The 23,792-nt window shown below is 41.3% G+C and overlaps 1 protein-coding gene across 1 annotated transcript in view; it reads right to left on the bottom strand.

Annotated features, from left to right (window-relative positions):
- SEMA5A (semaphorin 5A) overlaps positions 1–23,792 on the bottom strand; it is a 510,195-nt gene that overhangs the window by 112,744 nt on the left and 373,659 nt on the right. The window contains exon 12 of the mRNA XM_023218224.2: positions 14,194–14,401. Within this exon, the coding sequence (XP_023073992.1) occupies positions 14,194–14,401 (208 nt within the window). The remainder of the gene's footprint in view (positions 1–14,193; positions 14,402–23,792) is intronic.

The following is a 23,792-nucleotide window of genomic DNA, read 5'->3' on the forward strand; positions in this document are numbered from 1 at the left end:
CGTGTAATAACATCTTTTTCTTCTGATGATGCCAGTGGTTCTGCATGTTCTTAACATTACACTTATCCTTTAAAATGTTAAAATGTCTTTACAAACACAAATGCCCATTCAATAAAATACCATGTATATTTCAATATAATTCCCTCATGCAAAATATCTTACACTATGAGCAAAATTCTGATGAGATCTACCTTTATTCTAAATTATGTCTTAAGAAAATCTATCACACAATTTTATTTCTGGAAGCTAGGTCTCTAAGAAACTGTGGAAAATCATGGATTTCCAATTAACTCAGCCACCATGAAAGTGGCTTTTCTGTATTCCGCTTTGAAAATGCTTTTCCTTGTGTGATAAATATTTTTAATACGAGTTTTAGTGTGATTTAATTATTCCAAATTGTCAACATATGTCATAGCATCATTTTGCACCCCATAAATATATTCTGTTCAAATATAATTGTCAACATTCAGTTTTAAAATTTCCATAACGTGTTAATGACCTTACACTACTCTCATTGTACATATTACCCTGGTATTTGAAAGTACCTGAATTTAGATAAAAATGTTAGTCAGAATCTGAAGGTTTAGTTTTTTCGAAAACACACTTACTGAAGGTACTTTTTAGAGCTAAACGTGTATTTGGAGGCAGGCCTTAATTCTAAAAAGCAGGATAAATGTCTACTTTCCTTTTCACATGACAATAACATCAACATACATCTAAATTATTTATGTTTTAAAAATTTGCAATTACGTTTTTTGTTAGTTTGAGTAACAGAAAATAAGTTTATTCACTAAAATATTTTCACTGTATTTCTGGAAAGTTGAGATTTATTACTGAGTACAATTCCTCATGCATATTAGATTATCTAAGTATCTGTGATGACTTTATCCGGCTTGCCACTGTCACACTAATTATCATGTGGTCAGTTTATTTCTGATATTAAAAATTCTTGACATTTTGTTAATACATAATGTATTCTTAAATATAGGATTTTAAAAGTGTTTCAATTATGTATCTATTCAGCACATACTTATGAGCACTTGGCTATGAAGTTGACTTTGAAAGTGCTGGCTGTACCATGGCAAACAGACACTGTCACTGAGCTCCAAGAACTTACCATTTGGTTAAGAAAGTAAATATTAAACAGTTACATGATAAATATCAACAACGAGTTGCAAAGGAAGAATTCAAAGGGCCATAAGAGACTGGTGAATCCCCACTACGATGGGTGGTTGAGTCTGGAATAAGAGGATATGTAGGTACTGGAACAAATGGGATGAACATAAGTGATGCATTTGATAGGAGCCAGCAAGAGCAGAACCTTTTTGCAGAGAGATCAGCTTGGGAAAAGCACTCAGCCGGGAGAGAGCTTGGAGAGTTTGAAGAACTGGTAAAATGGAGGCTGGACTTGGGCTGAAGCTTGAGGACTGAAATGGGCAGAGTCCTTGAGCCCCATTGCAAGTGTTGCATACTTTAAAGTGCTTCCCAAATACTGTGCAAGAGCCACACTTCAAACATCCATATTAATTTCTATTATCATTACAATGACTGTGGTAGTGATCAACCTGTCTATGAATTATCCCTTCCCCAATTTCTAAGAAAATCTGTCTCATTCCTAAGCACAATGTTACCATATACTTCATAAGCTATTCTTTTACTTTAAGAGCTGCAACTAAAAACATTATCTGGCCAGGCACGGTGGCTCATGCCTGTAATCCCAACACTTTGGAAGCTAAAGGTGGGTAGATCATTTGCGGTCAGGAGTTCACGATCAGCTTGGTCAACATTGTGAGAGCCTGTCTCTACTAAAAATACAAAAATTAGCCGGGCATGGTGGCACATGCCATGCTGGGAAGCTGAGGCAGGAATCACTTGAACCTGAGAGGCAGATGCAGTGAGCCGAGATCATGCCACTGCACTCCAGCCTGGGTGACAGAGTGAGACTCCATCTCAAACAAATAAACAATCTTACTAAAAATAAGACTGAAGAAAATTCCAAGTAGACAATAACCTTCTTGAGACATCCACAGATCCTTCAATTGGTAAATCCAACTAGAACATACATATTCTTTGTTTTCCTCTTCTGCAAAACTGAAACAAAAATACCTATTCACAGGGCTGTTTTGACAGTTGTATCATGCCAGATAGTATATTAAAAAGTTTTTTTTTGAGATGGAGATGCATACCAGTTGTTATATTAGTCCCTAAGCACAATTTCAAGTTATTACACACTATGGACTTCTGAGGTAGCTGAAAACATTCTATATTGAATACTAAGTCCAATAATAATTCATGCTACATGGTATGATTTGTAGGTGAAGCTAAGGTACTAGATTTCAATTAGTGACTAACTTTTAATACTTTTAATGTATTAAAAACTACTCGGTGTAACATTAAATGACATTGATCAAATACAATGGCTATTTTTCACATTTTATTTTGCACTTAATATTAAATTTAAATAATTGACTTATACTGGCACTAATACTAATCATATTTGGCAAATGTTCTTTTAGTTAAAACCTTAATAGGCAAATATAACATTTCAATTTTCCTGAAAAATCTGTTTTAAAATTGAACAAGATTGATACACATTTTACAGTGAAGCATTTCAGGAAAATTGATAATTTGAAAAATAGTGATGGGATTAGATAGAGCGTATTTGAAATAAGCAAGCCAAAAGTTCTTTCTGGATCTAGGACTTGTGATTAACTTGGGTGGCCAGCTTTGGTTTCTGACCTGATGAAGAGACCCCGTTCCGCTCCCTCTTTAAACACTGAATCGTGAGCTGTTTATCTTGACCTCCTTGTGGGCTTCAATCATTGTGAACTTTTCTTGAGAACAAATATAAAATCTTTCTAGAAAGGCCAAGACTGTCTCCAGGACAAAGCTAAGAAAGGCAGCCTTTTCCATGGCAAGGATTGTACCAGGGCGCCAAAACCAGGACAAAGGGGGCATAGGGTGTTACAATGGCCCAACATCAACCTTCCATGGTTCCACGATGTGGAAGTAACTCACCAGGAACGGCAAACAGAAAAGGCTGTGTCTATGTGCTCGAGAAGAAAAGAAACTAATTACTGGTCACTTCATTCAGGGAGAAGCCCACACCATTGGTATTCCACATTCTCTATTCTATAAGTAGGCATAATTATAGTACCTCCAAAGTTCACCCTTCCCCAGTGTCCTCTCCTCTTGGCTAATTAAGATTTAAAATGAAGACACAATTACTTATTTGCTATATAACACGTTTTTCTTTTTCAAGAGAAACACTTCTGTGAAACAGTGTTTAAGGGTCAACAATTATGCCTGAAGAATACAGAAGGTGTCAAGTAATACCTTTTAATTTTTACTCAAAACCTTAAAGGGGAGTACATCCAGAGGGGGAAAAATGTATTATTCTGTTTTCTTATAATTCACCTAACTTAACAGTTTGACCTCAATTGAGTGGATGAGGTTCAATGCCAGGGAACCCTTCTGTGTAGTACAGCCCACCCCTCGGAAAGAACATTTGTCCCTCTCAGCAGGTAGTTACAGCAAGTGTGGGTCTGCCTTGAATTTGGATTCTCTGGTGCCCTCACGGCTGCTGGACAGCTGGTGACAGTGGTGAAGGCAAGCACCTGGCTCTCTTCACACTAGGCCCTGTGTAGCTTTCATCAGTGCCGAATCCCAGTTGCTCTTGTGTGGATAGAGACATGTTCGTTCGAGACAGGGAATTATTGCAAATCTACTGACAGATGCTCCCAGTGCCTGGATGAGGCCATGCTGACATCACTCACCCAAGCACATAATGTGGTCATGCTAGAATCTCATGAACTGTTGATTTGCCCTGACAGAGGCAAGTAACAATTGAATGCAAGGAGCAGAATCTGGCCTGATGGGCCCAGCACCTCTCAGACAATGTGAAGTTATTTGAAAGCAGAGCAGCAAATGATTGGCTGGTCAGTTTGCCTTCAGTTTAGTCCGGAGACCATGTGAAGTATATGTACGCAAAGAAGGCAAACCACACATACAAGAGCAGTCTGTCCTGTTTACTTTCCTTTTCTTTCTTGTTTGTTCATTCACTTTTTATTTTGACTTATGTCTAGGACAAAGGGAGATTTGAAGCCCAGCCTTCAACATAGTGTGCAGAAAGTGTAAAAGACCACTCACAGGCAATGCCAGCTCAGAAGGACCTGCATGAACTGAGTATAATATTAAAACAGGAAACGAACTATCTTGTTTTGAATTCTTATTATGTACCAGACCCCTAACATAGCCTCTCTCTATCTCCAATAACACACTCCTATGGAAACAGGGCTGAGAAATGAGATACGAAGAAGTTGAGTAACCGGCTTATGGTCACACACCACACAAAAGCCCCGTCCAGAACCACCCAAATGCAAACCTCGTGCTCTTTCCATAGGCAAGCTGTTTTGCAAACATATGAGAGCAGTTATTTCCTTAAGAATTCACTGGACTATGCAGCAAATAAAAAAAAAAAAAAAAAAAAAAATCTTAGGAGAAGCCCAGGTGCTCCTATTTAGGATAACTCAGGTGCAGGGGTCTGGAGCCAAGAAATGGGGGCAGCTGAAGCCTTCCCATGGAATTCTTACATAACTTTAAATTTGAGAGCTCAAAAGCAGGAGGCCTGTGGAGTGGATATTAAAGAAGAATTTTTTTTTTTTTTTTTTTTTAAGATGGAGTCTCACTCTGTCGCCCAAGCTGGAGGGTAATGGTGCGATCTCAGCTCACTGCAACCTCCACCTCCCTGGTTCAAGCAATTCCCCTGCCTCAGCCTCCCGAGTAGCTGGGATTACAGGAGCCTGCCATCACACCCAGCTAATTTGTTTTTTTTTTTTTTTCTTTTTTTTGTATTTTTAGCAGAGAGGGGGTTTCACCAATGTTGACCAGACTAGTCTTGAATTCTTGACCTCAAGCAATCCACCCTCCTCGCCTCCCAAAGTGCTGGGATTACAGGCATAAGCCACTGCACCTGGCCAAGAAGGAAACTTTTTCTTTCTGATCTCCATTCGTTGTGTTTCTCAACTGAAGTACAAAAGGTTGGTAATAGATTTTCAAACTTTACCCAACTGACTGTTGAAAACACACATTGCCATTTAAAGACCAAGGATACATTCTCTTAGTAAAGCAGTTTCACCTGTTGATGAGTTCTTACCCACCCTGCCCAGGGTCTGGGGATGTTACCTTATGACAACACTGGAATACACTGTGCTCCAGCCCAAGCCTAACTTGGAACCCCTCTAATCATGTCTTTCTCACCGTCCTAATTAGCACTTACCACTTTTGTGAGTGCCAGCACCAACAAAAACTCGGTGCATTTACGTTCTGCCATTTCTCTATTTTTTAAAACAGATTTAATGGTGGCATCCGCATACTGTTGCTGTGCTTTATTACATGTTTGTTGTATCATACAGACGTCTTCATAGGCATCGCTTAATGGCTTCAGAATAACCCAATCAGAGAACGATCATTGAAAGGGTGTATCATAAGTGGTGATTAACACCCTTACTACTGGAAGTTGAAAATTAGAACACTGGTTTTGATACAGATACAGCTTAAAAAATAATCGGAGAGGAATATTAGGTGAGGATGTTAGGTCCTTGTGTATTCCAGGATCAGACTTTAAGGATAAATTGATTTTGGAATAAATTCTAAGGTAACTCCAAGGTCCTTTGGCTCAGTTCCATGATAGCAGGTGATTTTACTTATAGCACAATTTCTTATTACAATCTGAGTCCTCTGAAGGCAGGGTCAGAGATGCCTCATTCATCATCCTCTATGCAGGGCCTCACTTGGTGTTTGGCATGTATTGAGTTCAATAAATATAATATGAAGCAATTAATTACAAAAAATCCACATTCTCTAGAGGTTAAACCAAAGCCAGCACAAACAAAAACTCAAGACTTTGAGATTTGGCAAATACTACATTCATTCTGAGGGGATAATATTAACTTTGTCAAATGAGTATATGCCAAAATGTCCTCCTGAATGTTTATTTGATTAATGGCCAAATGAGTAAGGTTGTCTGGCTGGGAGACCATGTGGGAACCCTGCAATTTCTCTGTACACATTGTATGCTTTTCCCATTGGCAGATGCTGTCTTTAGGGAATATTTAATTATGAAAGGTGTCAACCTATTAACTCTGGCTGTTAAAACTTTGACCTTTAGAGCAATAAACGTCCTGTAGTAATCTAATTTCCATACTAACTTTTTGATGAGGTATTAATTTCTTTAACTAAATGATACTACTAAAGGCTAACTGCATTAAGAACGCCCAAATACCAGTTCACTCAATGGAGTCAATGTCTTTTTCTTCTTTTTTCCTAGACCGAGTCTTGCTCTGTCACCCAGGGTGGAATGCTCTGCAACCTCTGCCTCCTGGGTTTAAGCGATTCTTTCGCCTCAGCCTCGGAGTAGCTGGGATTACAGGTGGGCACCACCACACCCAGCTAATGTTTGTATTTTTAGTAGAGACAGGGTTTCACCATGTTGACCAGGGTCGTCTCGAACTCCTGACCTCTTGATCCACTCGGGTTGGCCTCCCAAAGTGCTGGGATTATAGGAGTGAGCCACCACGTCCTGCCCAAGGTCTTTTTCTTAATGCTCCATCTTTCCCTCTATTTTTATAAGGCACAATTTAAAAGGTGTGACTCTTTTATATGTAGGTTATAATTCTTCCAGTTCCCAGATTTTCTCTCCTTTTCCCCAATTAGTTCATTAAGCAAAAATAAAACAAACCAAAAAAAAAAACAAAAAACAAACAAACAAAAAAAAACAAACCACCCCACCTAAGGCCCAAAGGCTTTCAATGCTTTTGCTACTGTGTGATATTGCCACATTTTTCTGTAAAGGGATTTTGTTTTGTCACAAGAATTTTGCTTGTTTTCAAGGTATGAAGTAAATTAGCAGATAAGGGAGAGGCAGAAGGTCCATTTGTTAGTTTAACAAATATTATATTTACTGACCCTCTTTTGAACTGGATACCAGGCTGGGGCCTTCACTGAACCCAGAAGCACAGAGGAAGCCCAGCCTTTGGGAGCTCATGTTCCCACATCTTGAATGAAGCCTGTGCTGGCATGCAGGAACTCATAGTCTACTTTCTGTTCTCTGATGAAGGATTACTTGCACACTCTTTCAATGAATGTTAACTAAAAAAGTAAGATTGTATGAGTAAGTATCCAAAGGGTAGAAAAGTCCATGATGTTCAGAAAATATTAGGGTACCGATTAACCTATGTAACGTAATAGCTCATTTGACAAATGTAATATCTAATTTTATAAATTAGTGTTATTAAGGGACATCCATTTATTCAAAAGGCAGATGATAATCTAACTTAGGGGTCAGCAAACCACACAGCCTGTGGCCAAATTCATACAGCCCCCTAAACTTTTCCTGAAACACACAACTGGGGAATGTTCCTCGCTGGTCTGTTCATGAGTGCACAGAGGCCACAGGGCAAGGCTGACTCACAGGTGACCTAAGCTTTGGCCACAAGATCCTCCCTGGTCCTGCAACATGGAAGGATTATGAGGAACTGCTGCAAAACCATTCCTCCCGCATCCCTATGTCCCAGGAAGGCTGTCAGGAGTTTCTCATTGCTTTCCAGGTTCTGATGAGTTGAAAGGCTTTCTGTCCCCTCATACGCCCATACTAGGATACAGCTTTAGGCTCTAAAACTGCCAGCATGAAACAGGCTCCTGGGAGTGCAGTGCCTTAGTTCTCCTGCTGCACCATCAACTGGCTGTCTTGTTTTGTTTTGGAGACAGAGTCTCACTCTGTCGCCCAGGCTGGAGGATAGTGGCGTGATCTTGGCTCACTGCAGCCTCTGCCTCCTGGGTTCAAGCAATTCTCTTGCCTCAGTCTCCCAAGTAGCTGTGATTTCAGGCATGTGCTACATGCCCACCTAATTTTTGTATTTTTAGTAGAGACGGGTTTTAGCCATGTTGGCCAGCTGGTCTCAAACTCCTGACTTCAAGTGATCTGACCTCCTCAGTCTCCCAAAGTGCTGGGATTACAGGTGTGAGCCACCATGCCTGGCTGCCCCTTTTGTTTTGATGTCATCCAGTGGGACAAGGGATGTGGTGAGTAGTCTCTTTTTTTTTGCTCTTAATTTTTGGCTAAGTAATAAACTGTCTGGATCTAACAGTGGATCACAATTTTCTAACCAGACAAACCCATCAGCCTTGCTTGACCCACACATCTACCCATTCATATGGTCTGTGGCTGCTTTCACACTGCAATGGAAGAGCTGAGGAGTTTCAACAGAGACTGGACACCTGTGCAGCCTAGAATAGCTTCTCTCTGGCTCTTTGCAAGGAAAGTTTGCTGACATGCTGATCTGCTCAACACATAGTCCTTAAAATGACTTTAAAAGTCCATATCAGGGCTGAGCACGGTGGCCTATGCCTGTAATCCCAGCACTCTGGGAGGCCAAGGTGGGTGGATCACTTGAGGTCAGGAGTTCAAGATCAGCCTGGCCAACATGGCGAAATCCTGTCTCTACCAAAAACACAAAAAGTTAGCCAGACCTGGTGGCACATGCCTGTAGTCCCAGCTACTCAGGAGGCTGAGGCAGGAGAATCACTTGAGCCCAGAAGGTGGAGGTTGCAGTGAGCTGAGATCACACCACTACACTCCAGCCTGGGTAACAGAGCAAGACTCGTCTCAAAAAAAAAAAAAAGAGTCCAAATCCGCAGCCGTCCCATCACCACACCTCTAAGCTGTTCTTTCCTTAGCCTTGAAGAGGTGCAATCAGTCATACTACTTAGAAAGCTATAATAGTTTCTTGTGGGAGAAAATAACAACCTGATTTATAGACAAGATTATCAGAGTGCAAGTCCTGTGATTGCTCTTTCCCTCCTGAACTACAGAGGTAGGAACCCTATTAGTTCTTAGCCAGAGCTCATAAGGCAGCAGGTTCTGAATTCACACTGATGTTTACACCAGGCGGGCAGTCAGTGAGTGGCTGCTCTTGGCTGCTCCATCCTGGGCCTCCTTATGGAGACTTTTTCCACTTAATTAACTAATTTATGTATTGTAGAGATGGGGTCTCACCATGTTCCCCAAGCTAGTCTTGAATTCCTGGACTCAAGCAATCCTCCTGCCTCAGCCTCAAGAAGTGCTGGGATTACAGGTATGAGTCACCACTTCCAGCCTTTTTTCACTTTAAAGACACCAGTTAGAATGGCAATTATTAAAAAGTCAGGAAACAACAGGTGCTGGAGAGGATGTGGAGAAATAGGAACACTTTTACACTGTTGGTGGGATTGTAAACTAGTTCAACCATTGTGGAAGACGGTGTGGCGATTCCTCAGGGATCTAGAACTAGAAATACCATTTGACCCAGCCATCCCATTACTGGGTATATACCCAAAGGATTATAAATCATGCTGCTATAAAGACGCATGCACATGTATGTTTACTGCGGCACTATTCACAATAGCAAAGACTTGGAACCAACCCAAATGTCCATCAATGATAGAGTGGATTAAGAAAATGTGGCATATATACACCATGGAATACTATGCAGCCATAAAAAAGGATGAGTTCATGTCCTTTGTAGGGACATGGATGAAGCTGGAAACCATCATTCTCAGCAAACGATTGCAAGAACAGAAAACCAAACACCGCATGCTCTCACTCATAGGTGGGAATTGAACAATGAGAACACTTGGACACAGGAAGGGGAACATCACACACCAGGGCCTGTCGTGGGGTGCTGGGAGAGGGGAAGGATAGCATTAGGAGATATACCTAATGTAAATGATGAGTTAATGGGTGCAGCACACCAACATGGCACAGGTATACATATGCAACAAACCTGCATGTTGTGCACATGTACCCTAGAACTTAAAGTACAATAAATAATAATAATAATAATAATAATAATAATAATAATAATAATAAAAGATATGTCAAAAAAAATGACCACATGATGCTACTGGACCATGAGCCAGGTACATGGCCCGGCCCACAGGAGGAGGTCAGCTTTCCTGCTTTCTTCTGCTACACATTGTACTCATATCTGGGCTTACCCAGATTCCTGAATTCCTCAGAAATTAGTGAATGTGAACTCACTTTATGCAACTTATACACAGATGTGGTCCATAAGGCCTAAAACGAGAAAGGATACGCATGAATAGTGCGGTTTCTCTTGCACTCTACATCCCCAGAGATCACCACCAACTCCAATGAGTTAGCTTTATCTTTTGCATGATTTTCTCACTCTATCTATTAAATGGCTGTGCTAAACAATGCTAACATCAAAACACAATTTTTGGCTCATCTTTGAGGTCAAACTTGACTGAAATAGAATTTTGAAATATTCATCTTTGAAAATAACTTTCCAAGGGAACAATGCTGTGTTCCAATCAGTCACAACACATGTGTGTAGTCAGTACAGGGAGGTGCTTGTCAACACCCCCAATTCCCCATGTCTGAGGTCGCACGATCTCCTTAAGAACAACTGGAGAATGGAGACTCAGCTTAGAACGCTTTGGAAAAACAGAGTACAAAACCTCCTTCATGCTTGCTTGATCCAGTCTGACAGCAAGCAGAATGAGGAAGAGGCTAGTGGGAAGAAAGGGTAAGTATCTCTCAGGAGACCTGGCTTCTGCCTGTCCGGGTACTGACCAGCTCTACCTCTCAGTTGCACACATGAAGAATGCAATCCAGCAGCTCCTTCAGCCGAAATCTGACCACTGAATGGGTGGTCCTCATTGTACTAGGGGCAGCAGAAAGAACCAGTAATACAGCATAGGCCTGGGACAGTCTCAGCTCTGACCCAGGTCTCATGTTGCAGTAGCTATGAGACTTTGAGCAGGACACCAACAATCTGAGCTGTCATTTCCTCATCTGAACAATGGATATGGTATGCTACTTTCTTTCAGGATTGACATAATCATTCTGCAAAATTCTCATAAAATCTACCATATTGTCAGACATGTAAAAGAAATTTGTGAAATTGTATCAGTTATCATTTATACACATTTTAATAAATGTCATTGTGTATTGTCTTAGGAAAAAAAGACTCAAGAAAATTAAACATGTAAATATGATTTTGAAGGAGACAGGTAATTTAGATAAGGAGTTTCCCTTTTTAAATACTACTAGATTCATTTATAAGACTGGTTTTCCAATAATAAACGGCATCACTGAGATTCTATGATGGAAAGTATATTGGAAAAGAAATTAGTATCAAACTGTTAACCCAATTGTTTTCCTATTCCTATTCAGTGTACTTCTTTAAGCATCTTTCTGAAAGATTAAAATTGCTTTTGTCAAAAAAACCCCACAATTTTTCCTTATAATTTATAAAAAAAGTTTATGCAGTTTGTATTCTCTTTGAAAAGATTATTTTCTCCATGGAATGTTAACTAGGGAGGGTTTCCTAACTTTCCACAGGAGTAGGATAGAGGAGAAACACATTGGAAATATTCAGAGAAATGCTTGGGTTGAAATCTTTAGTTTTCTTTTCTCGAATGAAATATTAAAGGGCCAGGCACAAACCAACCCCCTCTGAGGACGGGCACACAGAAGACCATAATCCATCAGTTGAAAATGAGGTTACGATCTCTTGTTGCTTTTCTCAGAGTAAACAGCAGGGTGATTAAGCTCCAGCTATAAATGTCAAGCTCTTTCCCTCTCAGAAGCCCAGTGAAGACACACCAGTGGCATCATTCTCCTTGAAAGAAAAGAGGGAACAGTGAACTCCTCCCGAGGCCTCTGTGCCTGGAGCACCACTTCCTGTGGATCCACAAGTGGGCTGGCAGTTCAGGTGCATGAGATGTGCCAGGGACACCGTGCCTCTCATCGCTAATCTGATGCAGAACTTAGTTCCTAAGCTGCATGTACAAGAGGCTGAGCGATTGTGACCCAGACTCAAGGAAGTAGAACAACCTGTAAAAGATGAATTGCCTCATGCCTGTAAGCCACGCACCCCCATTCTGGCACCAGAATCACCCTGCAGACAGCACAGGCCTGCGGCTTCCTGCGGGTTATCCTGTGTCACCCTCCATAAAGGTCATCCTTCACTGGGCTGGAGTTGAAAGACAGGTGTCCTTCCAGATACATTCCAGCTATGACATCCTGTTGACCCAGACCCCAACCCTGTTACCCACTGAACCAACAGCAACAGGGGAAGAATAATTTCTTCCCTAGGCTAGTTCTGCAGGGAACACATACCAGAATAAATTTCAAGCAGCCACTGGTTAAATTTACGAAGTAGGCATATATAACAATGGCAGTTAATAAATATCACTGGCTGTTACTAAGGCTCACAATATCATTATGATTAGCTGGGAGGTTCCTCACATTATTCCTCAACTCTCTGTCTCATTTCAAAGGAGACATTATATTATAGACTTCATTTTCTAGAATCATCTTGAAAGGCATATTGTTGTGATTACACACAAAAAACTTCCACCTAAGAATACTCACTTTGCAGAATACTTTAAATTTTATACTCTCTATATTATCCTATTTGATTCTATAGCAATTCACACATGTTGGATGAGAAAGTGAATTCTCAAATACTTTTGTGACCTGGGTCAAGAAATAGCAACAACAGGGCTGGGCGCAGTGGCGCACGCCTGTAATCCCAGCACTTTGGGGGACAGAGGCGGGCGGATCACTCGAGGTCAGGAATTCGAGACCAGCCTGGCCAACATGGCAAAACTCTGTCTCTACTAAAAATACAAAAATTAGCCAGGCATGGTGGCACATGTAATTCCAGCTACTCAGGAGACTGACTCAAGAGAATGACTTGAACCCAGGAGGTGGAGGTTGCACTAAGCTGAGATCACACCACTGCACTCCAGCCTGGGTAACAGAGCAAGACTCCATTTCAAAAAAAAGAATAAAGCAACAACAGGTCTGTACCATGAACCCTAGCTTCTAAGTGCCAAAGCCAGTGTCATTAGGCACCCTGTTTTGAGAGATAGTGGCCCATGTAGGGTAGATGTTTGTGAGTGATATATCAAAAAGGACTATTTCTACTTCAAATCTGCAATTTCACCCCGCTTTAGGGGGTAGAATTAAACAAGATGCCTAAGAACATTTAAGATTCTGATTTCCCCAAGGGTGATCTTTTGTCAGGGGTCAGAGTGTATATACAATTTCCCGGAGTAAAGTGCTGGTCAAGTGTGTGATGTATACAGTACTTTTTTATTTCCTAAGCACCTGGGCCAACATGTTTCCAAATGAAACTTTAAACACAACCGTGGTCGATCATGGATGTCCCATGGAAGATAAGACTGGCCTGAGGGTGAAGCAAGATGCAATGACACTTGGGTTTCCCTGTGGCTGGGAGACCTCCCTCCGTACCCTCTCTGCAGGCTCAGGAGAGAAGCAGCACTCCAGGGGAGTGGATGCCAAAGACAGTGGCGGTGGGGGTTGTCCCAGAAAGTGGGGGCCACCGCAGCAACATCAACCACTCCTTCTCAAGGGGTTATCAGCATAAGAGCTGTGGTCGAGAAGGACATATACCTTAGAATATTTTTGTTATTTCTATATTCAAATAAAATACAAGCTTGAGGCCAGGTGTGGTGGCTCAAGCCTATAATCCCAGGACTTTGCGAGGCCAACATGGGCAGATCACTTGAGGTCAGGAGTTCAAGACCAGCCTGGCCAACATGGTGAAACCCTGTCTCTACTAAAACTACCAAAATTAGCCAGGCATAATGGCACACATCTGTATTCTCAGCTACTCGGGAGGCTGAGGCATGAGAATCACTTGCAGCCAGAGGTTGCAATGAGCTGGGATCTCACCACTATACTCCAGCCAGAGTGAGACTTCATCTCTCTCTCTCTCTCTCTCTCTACATATATATACACACACACACACACACACACACACACACATATATATGCTTGTGCCAGATTAACAGATTAATACAGTCACCAAATATCAGTATTATCGCTGAGTGTTCTAAGGCACCGAATGATTTATTTTAACCTTGACAACTGCTTACAGGTATTATATCGTGGCTTCTCCTCTGAGGAGAACTGATGGGTTATTCTCATCACGATTCATCTATTTTCATGAAAGCTCTGCATCCTAGAGCACAGGACTCTCAGAAGCATGAAGGGCGGCTCTGAGGCCATTCAACTTCAGGGCATCTGAAGTCTCCCTGGCTCTCTCTGGGTGGGCCCTTCACACACACCAGTGCATCCTGACCCCGGAGATGCCCTACCTGCGTGTGCGGTAGAACTGGCACCTCTTCAGGGGGATCTTGACCACGTGCTCCCGCAGGCCCACGAACAGGACGCTCTGGCTGTGCAGGATCTGCAGGCTCCTGATGGGCTCCCTCCGCCTCTCCGGGAAGAGCTCAATCTCTTCCAGCAAACAGCTGCTTGAGGTCTGATTCAGGGGCGCCCGCACTTTCTTAATGGTTCCGTAATCTGTGAAGGCCACAGGATGAGAAGGAAACAAGGTCAGCGGGTCTCACAAACCAATCCCTGGTTAAACAGAGTGTGCTGTGTACGCAGCCATGGATCTCCAGCCAGGAAAGCCATCTAAGCATCCTTCAAAAACAGTGCACCTGGGCCCCACTGCAGACCAGTGAGGTCAGCTGCACTGGATGTGGGGCCTAGACAGCAGTATCTTTTAAAATGATGCTTTCATGTAGCAAGAGACGAGGACTAATCATCTCCAATTGGACCCTTTCAGTTCCAAGTCTAGGGATGGAGAGCTCAAAGTAGCAAGCTTTGTGCCATTCCATGGAGAACATCAAGGGAGAGAGACCCTCAAGGGATGATCTTGGATTCTTAGTGTCAGAGGTGCTGACTTTGGTGCCCAGCAGGGCAAGGAAGACGCAATGTGATGGGCAGCTTCAAACATCCAGGACGACAATGATGCCCCCTCCTCCCTCCTGCCCAGAGAAGTACACCCTCCTCCATCTCCCTCCCTCCTCTGTCTACATTAGTTCCTTCCTTCCTTCTAGTGCCTGCTCTTTGGGATGATTTTCTTGGGCTCAACTCCTCTAAACCTTCTTTCCTGTGCTTCTGAACATCCATTTCTGGCCTGATCCAAGCCCTCCCCTCTCCAAGTTTTCTGCTCCCTGGGTGTTTCTGTGCACTTATTTATCTGCTTGACTGCTAACACTGCTGGAGGGTGAGCGACTCCTGAACCACGCAGCCTTCCCAGCTATGAGGGGCATGGAGCAGGGTCTTCTCAGCATGCCAGTCGGAGGGTGGCGGGGACAGCATGGCTAGCACCTGTGTGTAGGGGGACACACAGTTGAAACAAACATTGCTCTCCCAGGTACCCTGTGCTGCACCCGCAGCCCCTTGCTGACACCCTGCAAATCCCATGCATGAAATCCAGCCTTCTGGAAGCCCCTCAGAGGTCCACTCAAGTACCTGGAATCATCCTGAAGGCCCTGACTGAATAACACCTTCCATGATCCTGAGTTTCGAAACATCATGATTCTTATTTTGCAAACACAGAAAGAGTTTAAGAAGTTATTCTAAAACCAGAAGTAGTCAAGAATATTTGATAGGCTTCCTATCAAGCAATTAATTGCAAAAGACCTTGGATAAAATACTTTACATTTTTCTCTCTCTATGAAAGTCTTAGAGTTGGAGGCTATTTGTGTTTTAAAAAAAAATACATATGCAGACGTGTTTTAGCCTGAATTTACTATAAAAAGTATATCTGAAACATCTCCAATGAGCATTTTCTGATTATGAATTGACTGAAAAATCATGTATACAGTACTGGCAAACAATTGCTTGCTTTTATTTTAAGCTAACTGGTTAAATAGGTTACTTTTGAAAAAAGCCAAGCATACACTGAAGTATGCTATATGCTGGGAAGATTTTAAAGTGATCTTGGAGAAAAGAGTATATATTTGTGTTCATGTAAAAGGGTGAGGACAAAAGAGAGAGAGAACGAGAGACAGGAGAGAAAGAGGCAGCTGTGGCATAGAGAGGCAGGCATTTTAACAAATTCACAGTTCACAGAGGTAAGCATGTAAGAAAAAATGTATGTGTTAATTCTACAATTCAAATTAATTTTGACTTGGACATCACAGTTCATGAGCTTGTTGGAAAATTCAACCTCAGTGATTCTTAGGGCTCTCTGCCTGGGGTAGAGTGAAGCGTCAATAAACTTACACAGCACCAAGGAACTAACAGGGAGAAGACGGGGGCTTCAGGCAAGATGACTTCAGCACACATATGTCAGCCACAAGGCCCTGCAATGAGGTCCCCATGAGGCACCAGCAGAGGGAGGTGTCAGCCTTCCCATGGAGCCGTGATGGGCATAGAGCCTGTGGATGCCTCTGGGACATCATTACACACGGGGACATGATCTGAGCCACAGGTTAAGAGGGAGGCAGGAGCAGAACTTGTGTGAGAGACGGCTGTGTGGAACAGGAACTTTCACGGAAGTTCAGGGGTGGGGTGGGCTGCCTAAAATCGGGAGCCAGCTGGAGGATCACTGTGCCACAGCACACATGTCAGCCACATATCATATGTCACACATATCATATGTCACACATATCATATGTCACACATATGTCAGCCAGCATCACACTAGTTGCTTACCAGCCTAGCGTGGCATGGGAAACAGAGTTTACAGAACTATAGCCTATCTGAGAATTTAACAAGGACTCATTGCTATTTATTACTTATTTTGTTTAAGGATTATTATTTTGAGAAACCTGCCCAAATTAACAACAGTCCAAATGTCAATATGCTCATATGTATTTTAAATTCTTAAGTAATTGTGGAAAGAATCGAATTTGTAAAGATCTGTGATAATTTGACTTAAAAGAATGAGCCATCATTGATCATAAACTTTCACTGCATATTTCTGCACACCTTGTATCTGATTTTCCAACTGGTGGGAACTAACAAAACTATAGGGCTTAGCATTTCAGAGCAAAGTGCTCAGCGTGGGCTTGCATGCTGGTCCACAATGCATGACCTTGCATCCTTCACTCTCTGGAGTGTCGGGCATGTGACAAGTCCCCTCCACAGTTCCCCCTTCAATCTGCATCAGGTTCAACACAGAACACAGGGACCCCTCCTGTCTCGTTGAAGCTCTTCCTTCCCCTGCCTGTGCCCTGCCCTTGCTCTGAACTCCTGCATGCTCACACATTTGGTCACAGTCTTCTCATCCCCTGTCCTTATGATCACCCTCGGATCTGTTTTCAAAGTCGGGATCTTACTGCTGAATGTGGGCTCTGTATCTGCAACTAAACTTCTAGGGACTGGAGACACCAGAAACTTGACAGGCCTCCCTGACTCTCCATGTGGCCTACCAGCATGTCCCACCTCCTGTGACCTTATCTAAGGGACAGCAGCACCATAATCCCAGTGCCGATGATGGGACCTCTCCTTCCCTGTCACCCACAGCTCACCTAGTTCTCATCCACCCGCTCCTGCCATCCCTGCCACTCCTGAGGCTTCCTCTACGCCTCTGTCACCTGCATCTCCCCAGCACACTCACGCTGCTCTCCTCACTGCATCTAGAGTCAGGCTCAGGGCATGCACTTGGTGGCCCCACGCTCCTGCCTCCACCTTCGCCTGTGCCTCTCTGTGCTCTGGCATCGGTCACCAGGAAGCACTTGCAGCCCAAGAGCCTATGATTGTGGCATACCCTGGACATGCAGCTCCTGTGACTGAGGTGACAAATGACAACGTTATTTTCTTTCAGTGGCAGAAAGACGGAGACTGCCCTATAAAAGAGACATCCCCCAAAAACCCATAGATTTCTATTTGACATTGGAGGACAATAGCAGGACTCTGGTGGATCTTGCAAAGCTATTTGTATTTGGTTGCTGTTTTTACTTTACAACATTTACCATGGTTTTAGTTACTAACTTACTTGTTTTGTGGTTTTTACACTTGATCTTAGGCTCCATGGGGACAAGAACTATGCCAGTTGTGTCCTGTGATGTATGCGTAGTGGCTGCTATTAGGGCCGGTAGAGATCAGATGTTTCATAAACATATGCTGGTGAAAGACTGAACAAATTAGTGAGGGAAGGAAGTGAGGCCAGCCTGGAATGAGAATGTCATTATTACTCCCATACTTACTAAAGAGTGCTGATTCATATTTTTCCCATTATGATCTCTAGCGGGAGTTACGATATAAGGGAGTGTGAAGGTGAAACGATAAACATGAATTTCACCAATATGGAAAGATTTCAACCCAAGATGTCATAAACTAAATATAAATGAATAATTGGTTTCATCCAAGAAAATATTAACTGTGAAAATTTGCCACAAGAAATAAAGCCACACAAACCTTCTATATATCTGAAATGTAACACTCCAATCAAAGTTATTTGCATGAAAAAAAGTGCCAGAAAGATACAAAATCTTCTTAATCATTCTTTAACATTCAGAGATCAACAAGTTAAAAAACAAAAAAACAGGCATTTCCTGTCCATTGCAGCTCCCCTTCCCAAGGAGGGAGGAAAATGTGATGTGGAGCTGCAGAATCAGTGCTAACCAGAGGATGCTCCGAATGAACATTGCTTCGGTGTAAACTCTCACACTAATTGCCGTTTTGTGAAAATGTCCCCTACTCATTATGCCATGGACACAAATCTGAGTGTCACGTATTTATAGTTTCTCTCTCAAATAGAAAACTGTAGATACTCATCATGAAAGGGACAGAGCTACTTCAAGACTTTAAATATCCATTAATGCTGATATAGCTATTATTCAAAAGCCACAAATACTTGTAATTACATGAAAATATCATTAAATATTATACTTCACTACATATTTGTCTCATCTTAGTAGAAGAGTAGGGATGTTACATTCTAGGATTACCAGATTAAATATAGGCTGCCCATTTCAATTTGAATTTCAGATAAACATGAATAATTTTTTAGTATTAGTATGTGCTATTCAATATTATTCATGATTTATCTGAAATTCAAATTTGAGTGGGCAGCCTGTATTTATATTTGCTATATATGGCAGCCCTATGACATCACATCTCCTTTGATTGTCTTGGCAAGTTAGTGAAGATATACTGAATATATGTAGCAACATATTCCTACTTTATAGGTGAAGATATTGAATCTTAGAGAACAGAACTGATACATATTTTCTATGAATTGGTTAGACACAAAATGCCTATTCACTTCAATGTTGATGAATGAAATAAAGGATTATAACAATGAACTCTACAGTGAACATTAGTTATAAGGCTATTACTGAGGATACAGACTGAAACAGAGGAAGAGGTAGTTGTGCTTTGATTGCATTCTTCTATGCGCTCTTCTAGAAGTCACAGAACTTAACCAACTGGAGGGCAATGAAAAGAAAGTCAGTATTCTAATGAATGCTGAAGAAAGCTCAATATCATTGATTATCAGAGAAATGCAAATCAAAACCGAAATGAGATGCCATCTCATGGCAGTCAGAATGATGATTATTAAAAAGTCCAGAAACAACAGATGCTGGTGAGGCTGTGGAGAAATAGGAACGCTTTTACACTGCTGGTGAAAATGTAAATTAGTTCAACTATTGTGGAAGACAGTATGATGATTCTTCAAGGATCTAGAACCAGAAATACCATTTGACCCAGCAATCCCATTAGTGGGTATATACTCAAAGGAATATAAATCATTCTACTATAAAGTCACATGCACACATACGTTTATTGCAGCACTATTTATAATAGCAAAGACATGGAGCCAACCCAAATGTCCAACAATGACAGACTGGGTAAAGAAAATGTGGCACATATACACCATGGAATACTATGCAGCCATAAAAAGCAATAAGATCATGTCCTCTCCAGGGACATAGATGAAGCTGGAAGATATCATCCTCAGCAAACTAAAACAGGAACAGAAAACCAAACACTGCGTGTTCTCACTCTTAAGTGGGAGTTGAACATTGAGAACACATGGACACAGGGAGGGGAACAACACACACCAGCACCTGTTGGGGGAAGAGGAGTAAGGGGACAGAACTTAGAAGACAGGTCAATAGGTGCAGCAAACCACCATGGCACACATACACGTATTTAACAAACCTGCACATTCTGCATATGTATCCTGTTTTGTTGTCGTTGTTTTCAAGAAGACACAAAGAAAAAAAGTTAGCATTCTCCTCCATTAGAAGCGTTTGTCTGCCATCTATCTCAAGGACAAGCAGAGGCACATGTGTGTCAGAAGACAACGTGTTCTTCTGGCCTCAATGACCCCCTCCCTCCATACACACAAGGTGGACTCGGGCATCCTTGGGCAAACAGTGAAGGACCTTCTTGCTCCCTTAAACCATCTGTTTAAAGAGAGTAACATGCAAAGAAAAGTTTAAATAACTATAGATGAGTAGAAGTTATGTGTACACTTAAATGTTGGTATTTCTGAGAATAAGATAAAAGGATGATTGCCTAAAAAAACAAGGACCATGGAACATGCTGTCACCAGACCAGCTCTCGAACAAGCAAAGGGCTTCAGTGGCATGTCTGCCAATGAGAAGAAGAGAACCCTCCTCGGCACAGATCACTACACAGTAGGTCTAAACAATTCTTTACACACACACACACACACACACACACACACACACACACTTATTTATTTATTATTTATGGTTTTTTTTGCTGGTGACCAATGCAGTCAAAGAAGATCAGGAGTAAATCTGATGGCAGTTAGAAAATGCAGAGGTAAAACTGGATTACCATAATGACAGAGATGGTCTCTTCAACCTCTACAATCTGAGTCATTAGGAAAATGACCAAAAGCAAAAGAAAAGGTCATAAATGAAAATAGTTTACAAAGGTAAAGTTTGCACATTGTTCACACAAAACAGTGATAAATTCCATTTGAAACATGACTACTGGGGAAGCAATATTTACACAATGTTTATCAAAAGACAGGAGTGTAACTTGAAAGGGACAAAAAGAAATTACCCTTGAAGAATTCCGGCCACAAGAAATGACCCATGAAGCACAGAATCTTGTATTCTCAATCCCCATCCCACAGGAAAACGTGTTCATGTCCTGGAACAAATGAGTTACTAAGTACGCTGTGGGAAGAGCAACTGGAAAGATATTTGGTTTTTTAGTGGGGCATATTTTTTTTAATGCGAGTTTGAATGAAATACTGTTCTTAGAGTAGAGTGTGGCAGTAAACAAAGCTGCCAGGACAAATGGCTAATGCATTTCATGGGAACACAGTGACCTGAACGTGGGACCTGGGGAAGCAGTAACAGTGATTAGGATCCCCACAAAACCCTCAAGCACTGAGGTTTAGGAGGTAGGAACCAAAAGGGTTTTCTAGACCAGCACTGTCCAATGGAGATATATCAGAGTCCACAAAAGTAATTTAAATTTTTTCTAGATGCCACATTTAAAATGGAAAAAAAGGAAACAGGTGAATAAATTTTAATTATATATTTTACTTAACCCAATGTTTCCAAAAAATTATAACATGTGATAGATCATATGTAATCAATATAAAATACTCGGATTTTTTATATGAAGTGAAATCCAATTGTATTGTACACTTACAGTCCATTTCAATTCATACTAACCACATTTCAGCTGGCCAGGGACACATTTCAGGAGGTTGTGGCTAACGTACGGGACTGCCTGAGGATGTACAGGGGTGTCCTCGTGCTGCTCTGGAGAGCCAGGTACTCCTGGCTACATGCAAACAAGAGACAAGTCCAAACCCACAACATCATGAGCTTCAGTTTTCTGCATTTCACATATTGCACCTTGCCCTATTTTTTAAATATAGAGGTCCTTCTATATAAGTGTTTAAGAATCTCTGCACCAGGCCAATTGCCTCCTCTTTCAAGTAAGATGACGGAGGTTCATGAAGGTGAAGTGGCAGCTCGCAGCTACATGGCCAGTGAATGTGGCCATGAGAATGGAAGCTGGTCTCTAACTCCTTACCTGGACACCAGCTATCACTCGCTGGCACACAGCTTACAGGCAGTGGCACATGCCCTGTGGGAGTGAATGTCATTATTGGTGTTCATTTCAGAAACTTACTGATGGACAGAAAGCAATTACGACCATTAGAGAAGGTTATTTCTGTTTTTCTTCTGTTTGCTTTGTAGAGTTTTCTATCTACCTAGAGGTCAAGCTAGTTCCCACTTTTCTTTGGAGTGTAGCTTCTGTGTCACTTTTATGAATAACCCTGACTGACCTCCCAAGCAGAAACACTGCGGCCAACATGATTTTCCATCATCCAGAGCCTGAATAATCCACATAGCAAAGTCAGTGCAAATCTCAAGGGAAATCAAGATAAATTTATTCCTGAATTAAGCTAACAAGGAAACGCAAGCACAAGTATACAGCATGATGTTCAAACAAACAAGTGTATGTGTGTATATGTATATATACATATATATGTATATATATACACCATCTTTTCTTCATTAATGTAAGAAATGCAGTTGATTTCCTTAATCCAGCAAGATACATTCTTGGGGAGACTATGAGTGGCCCTACTGATTTTGGTCATCTCTAAATTTCAATCTTCTTTCATCATTATATTTTCCAAGTTAAACTTTCAGTCAAAGATGTGATGGATGTTAAGGTTGGAAGGCACCTAAAACAATATTTTAAATTGTGCAGTTGAGAAAAGCAAGATCCAGAAATGGTAACTGATTTCCAAAGGTCAGACTACTGGGCCAGAGTTTAGGTCTCGTTCATATGGATCAAGAGCTGGTTTCTGAATTTTTGAAGGTATTTTTGTTTCAAAAGTATAAAAAGAGAGATATGCAATCCCTATAACGGTGCCTCAGTAATAGCAGGGATTGTGAGTTCCTAAAAATCAGGTGAACTGATACAACAGCATATTAAATAGTAGTTGTTATTCCAGGAAAAGATGTGGCTGTGATTTATAGACATGTGTTTATCTTATCATACCATTGACTACACAGAAAACTAGTGTCCAAGGGATGCCAAGTCCAGGGCAGATGTGACTTCTCTATCAGGCTTCAAGCTCCCATTTCTATGAGCTCATGAAGCAAACAGGGGAACAAACTGATTAAAAACAAAAACAAAAACAAAAAAAACCTTCTATTGCTGTTTCATTTTTTAAAAAAAGAATTTAGATAACAAAGGATTTGTTTAAATATTAAAATTGACAATAAAAATAAGCCCCTTAAATCGCTATTTGCTATAAATAATGTAGACTCTCATGTGCGTAATTCAATTATCAGTGGTTAAAAATTAACCGTATTTTTGGCTCTGGGGGAAAATAGCTGCTATTTTTTAACTTTCAATGCTCAAGTAGCTAACATGAATTTTATGGTTTGAACAAGATTCAGTTTTACATCTTCAGAGTACTGGTCAATTTAAATGAACACAAATGTAACGATCTCTCATTTGTAAGGCAAATATGCTTTATACTAAGATAGAGACTGCTATGAGCTGAACTGTGTCCACCCAAAATTCATATGTTTAAGTCCTGGCCTTCAGGACCTCAGAATGTGACTGAGTGATTTAAGGTAAAATGCAATCATGAGTGTAGGCCCTCATCCAATATGAGGGATGTCCATTTAAAAAGATAAGGTTAGGATACAGGCACAAAAGAAAGACCATGGAAGGACAAAGAGAGAAGGTGGCCCTCTGCAAGCCAAGAGGAGAGGCCTCAGGAGAAAATGAACCTGCTGATGGCTTGATCTTGCACTTCCAGCCTCCAGGGCTGAGAAATAAATTTCTGTTGTTTAAGCTGCCCAGTCTATGGTACTTTGTTATGGCAGTCCCAGCAATATTGTATTATAGAACAATTATAAATTATTTATATAATATATTTATAATATAAATATTTATATATTTATAATATAAATATATAGTATAT

The sequence above is a fragment of the Piliocolobus tephrosceles genome, chromosome 4 (genome assembly GCF_002776525.5).
Source record: "Piliocolobus tephrosceles isolate RC106 chromosome 4, ASM277652v3, whole genome shotgun sequence".
Lineage (NCBI taxonomy): Eukaryota > Metazoa > Chordata > Mammalia > Primates > Cercopithecidae > Piliocolobus > Piliocolobus tephrosceles.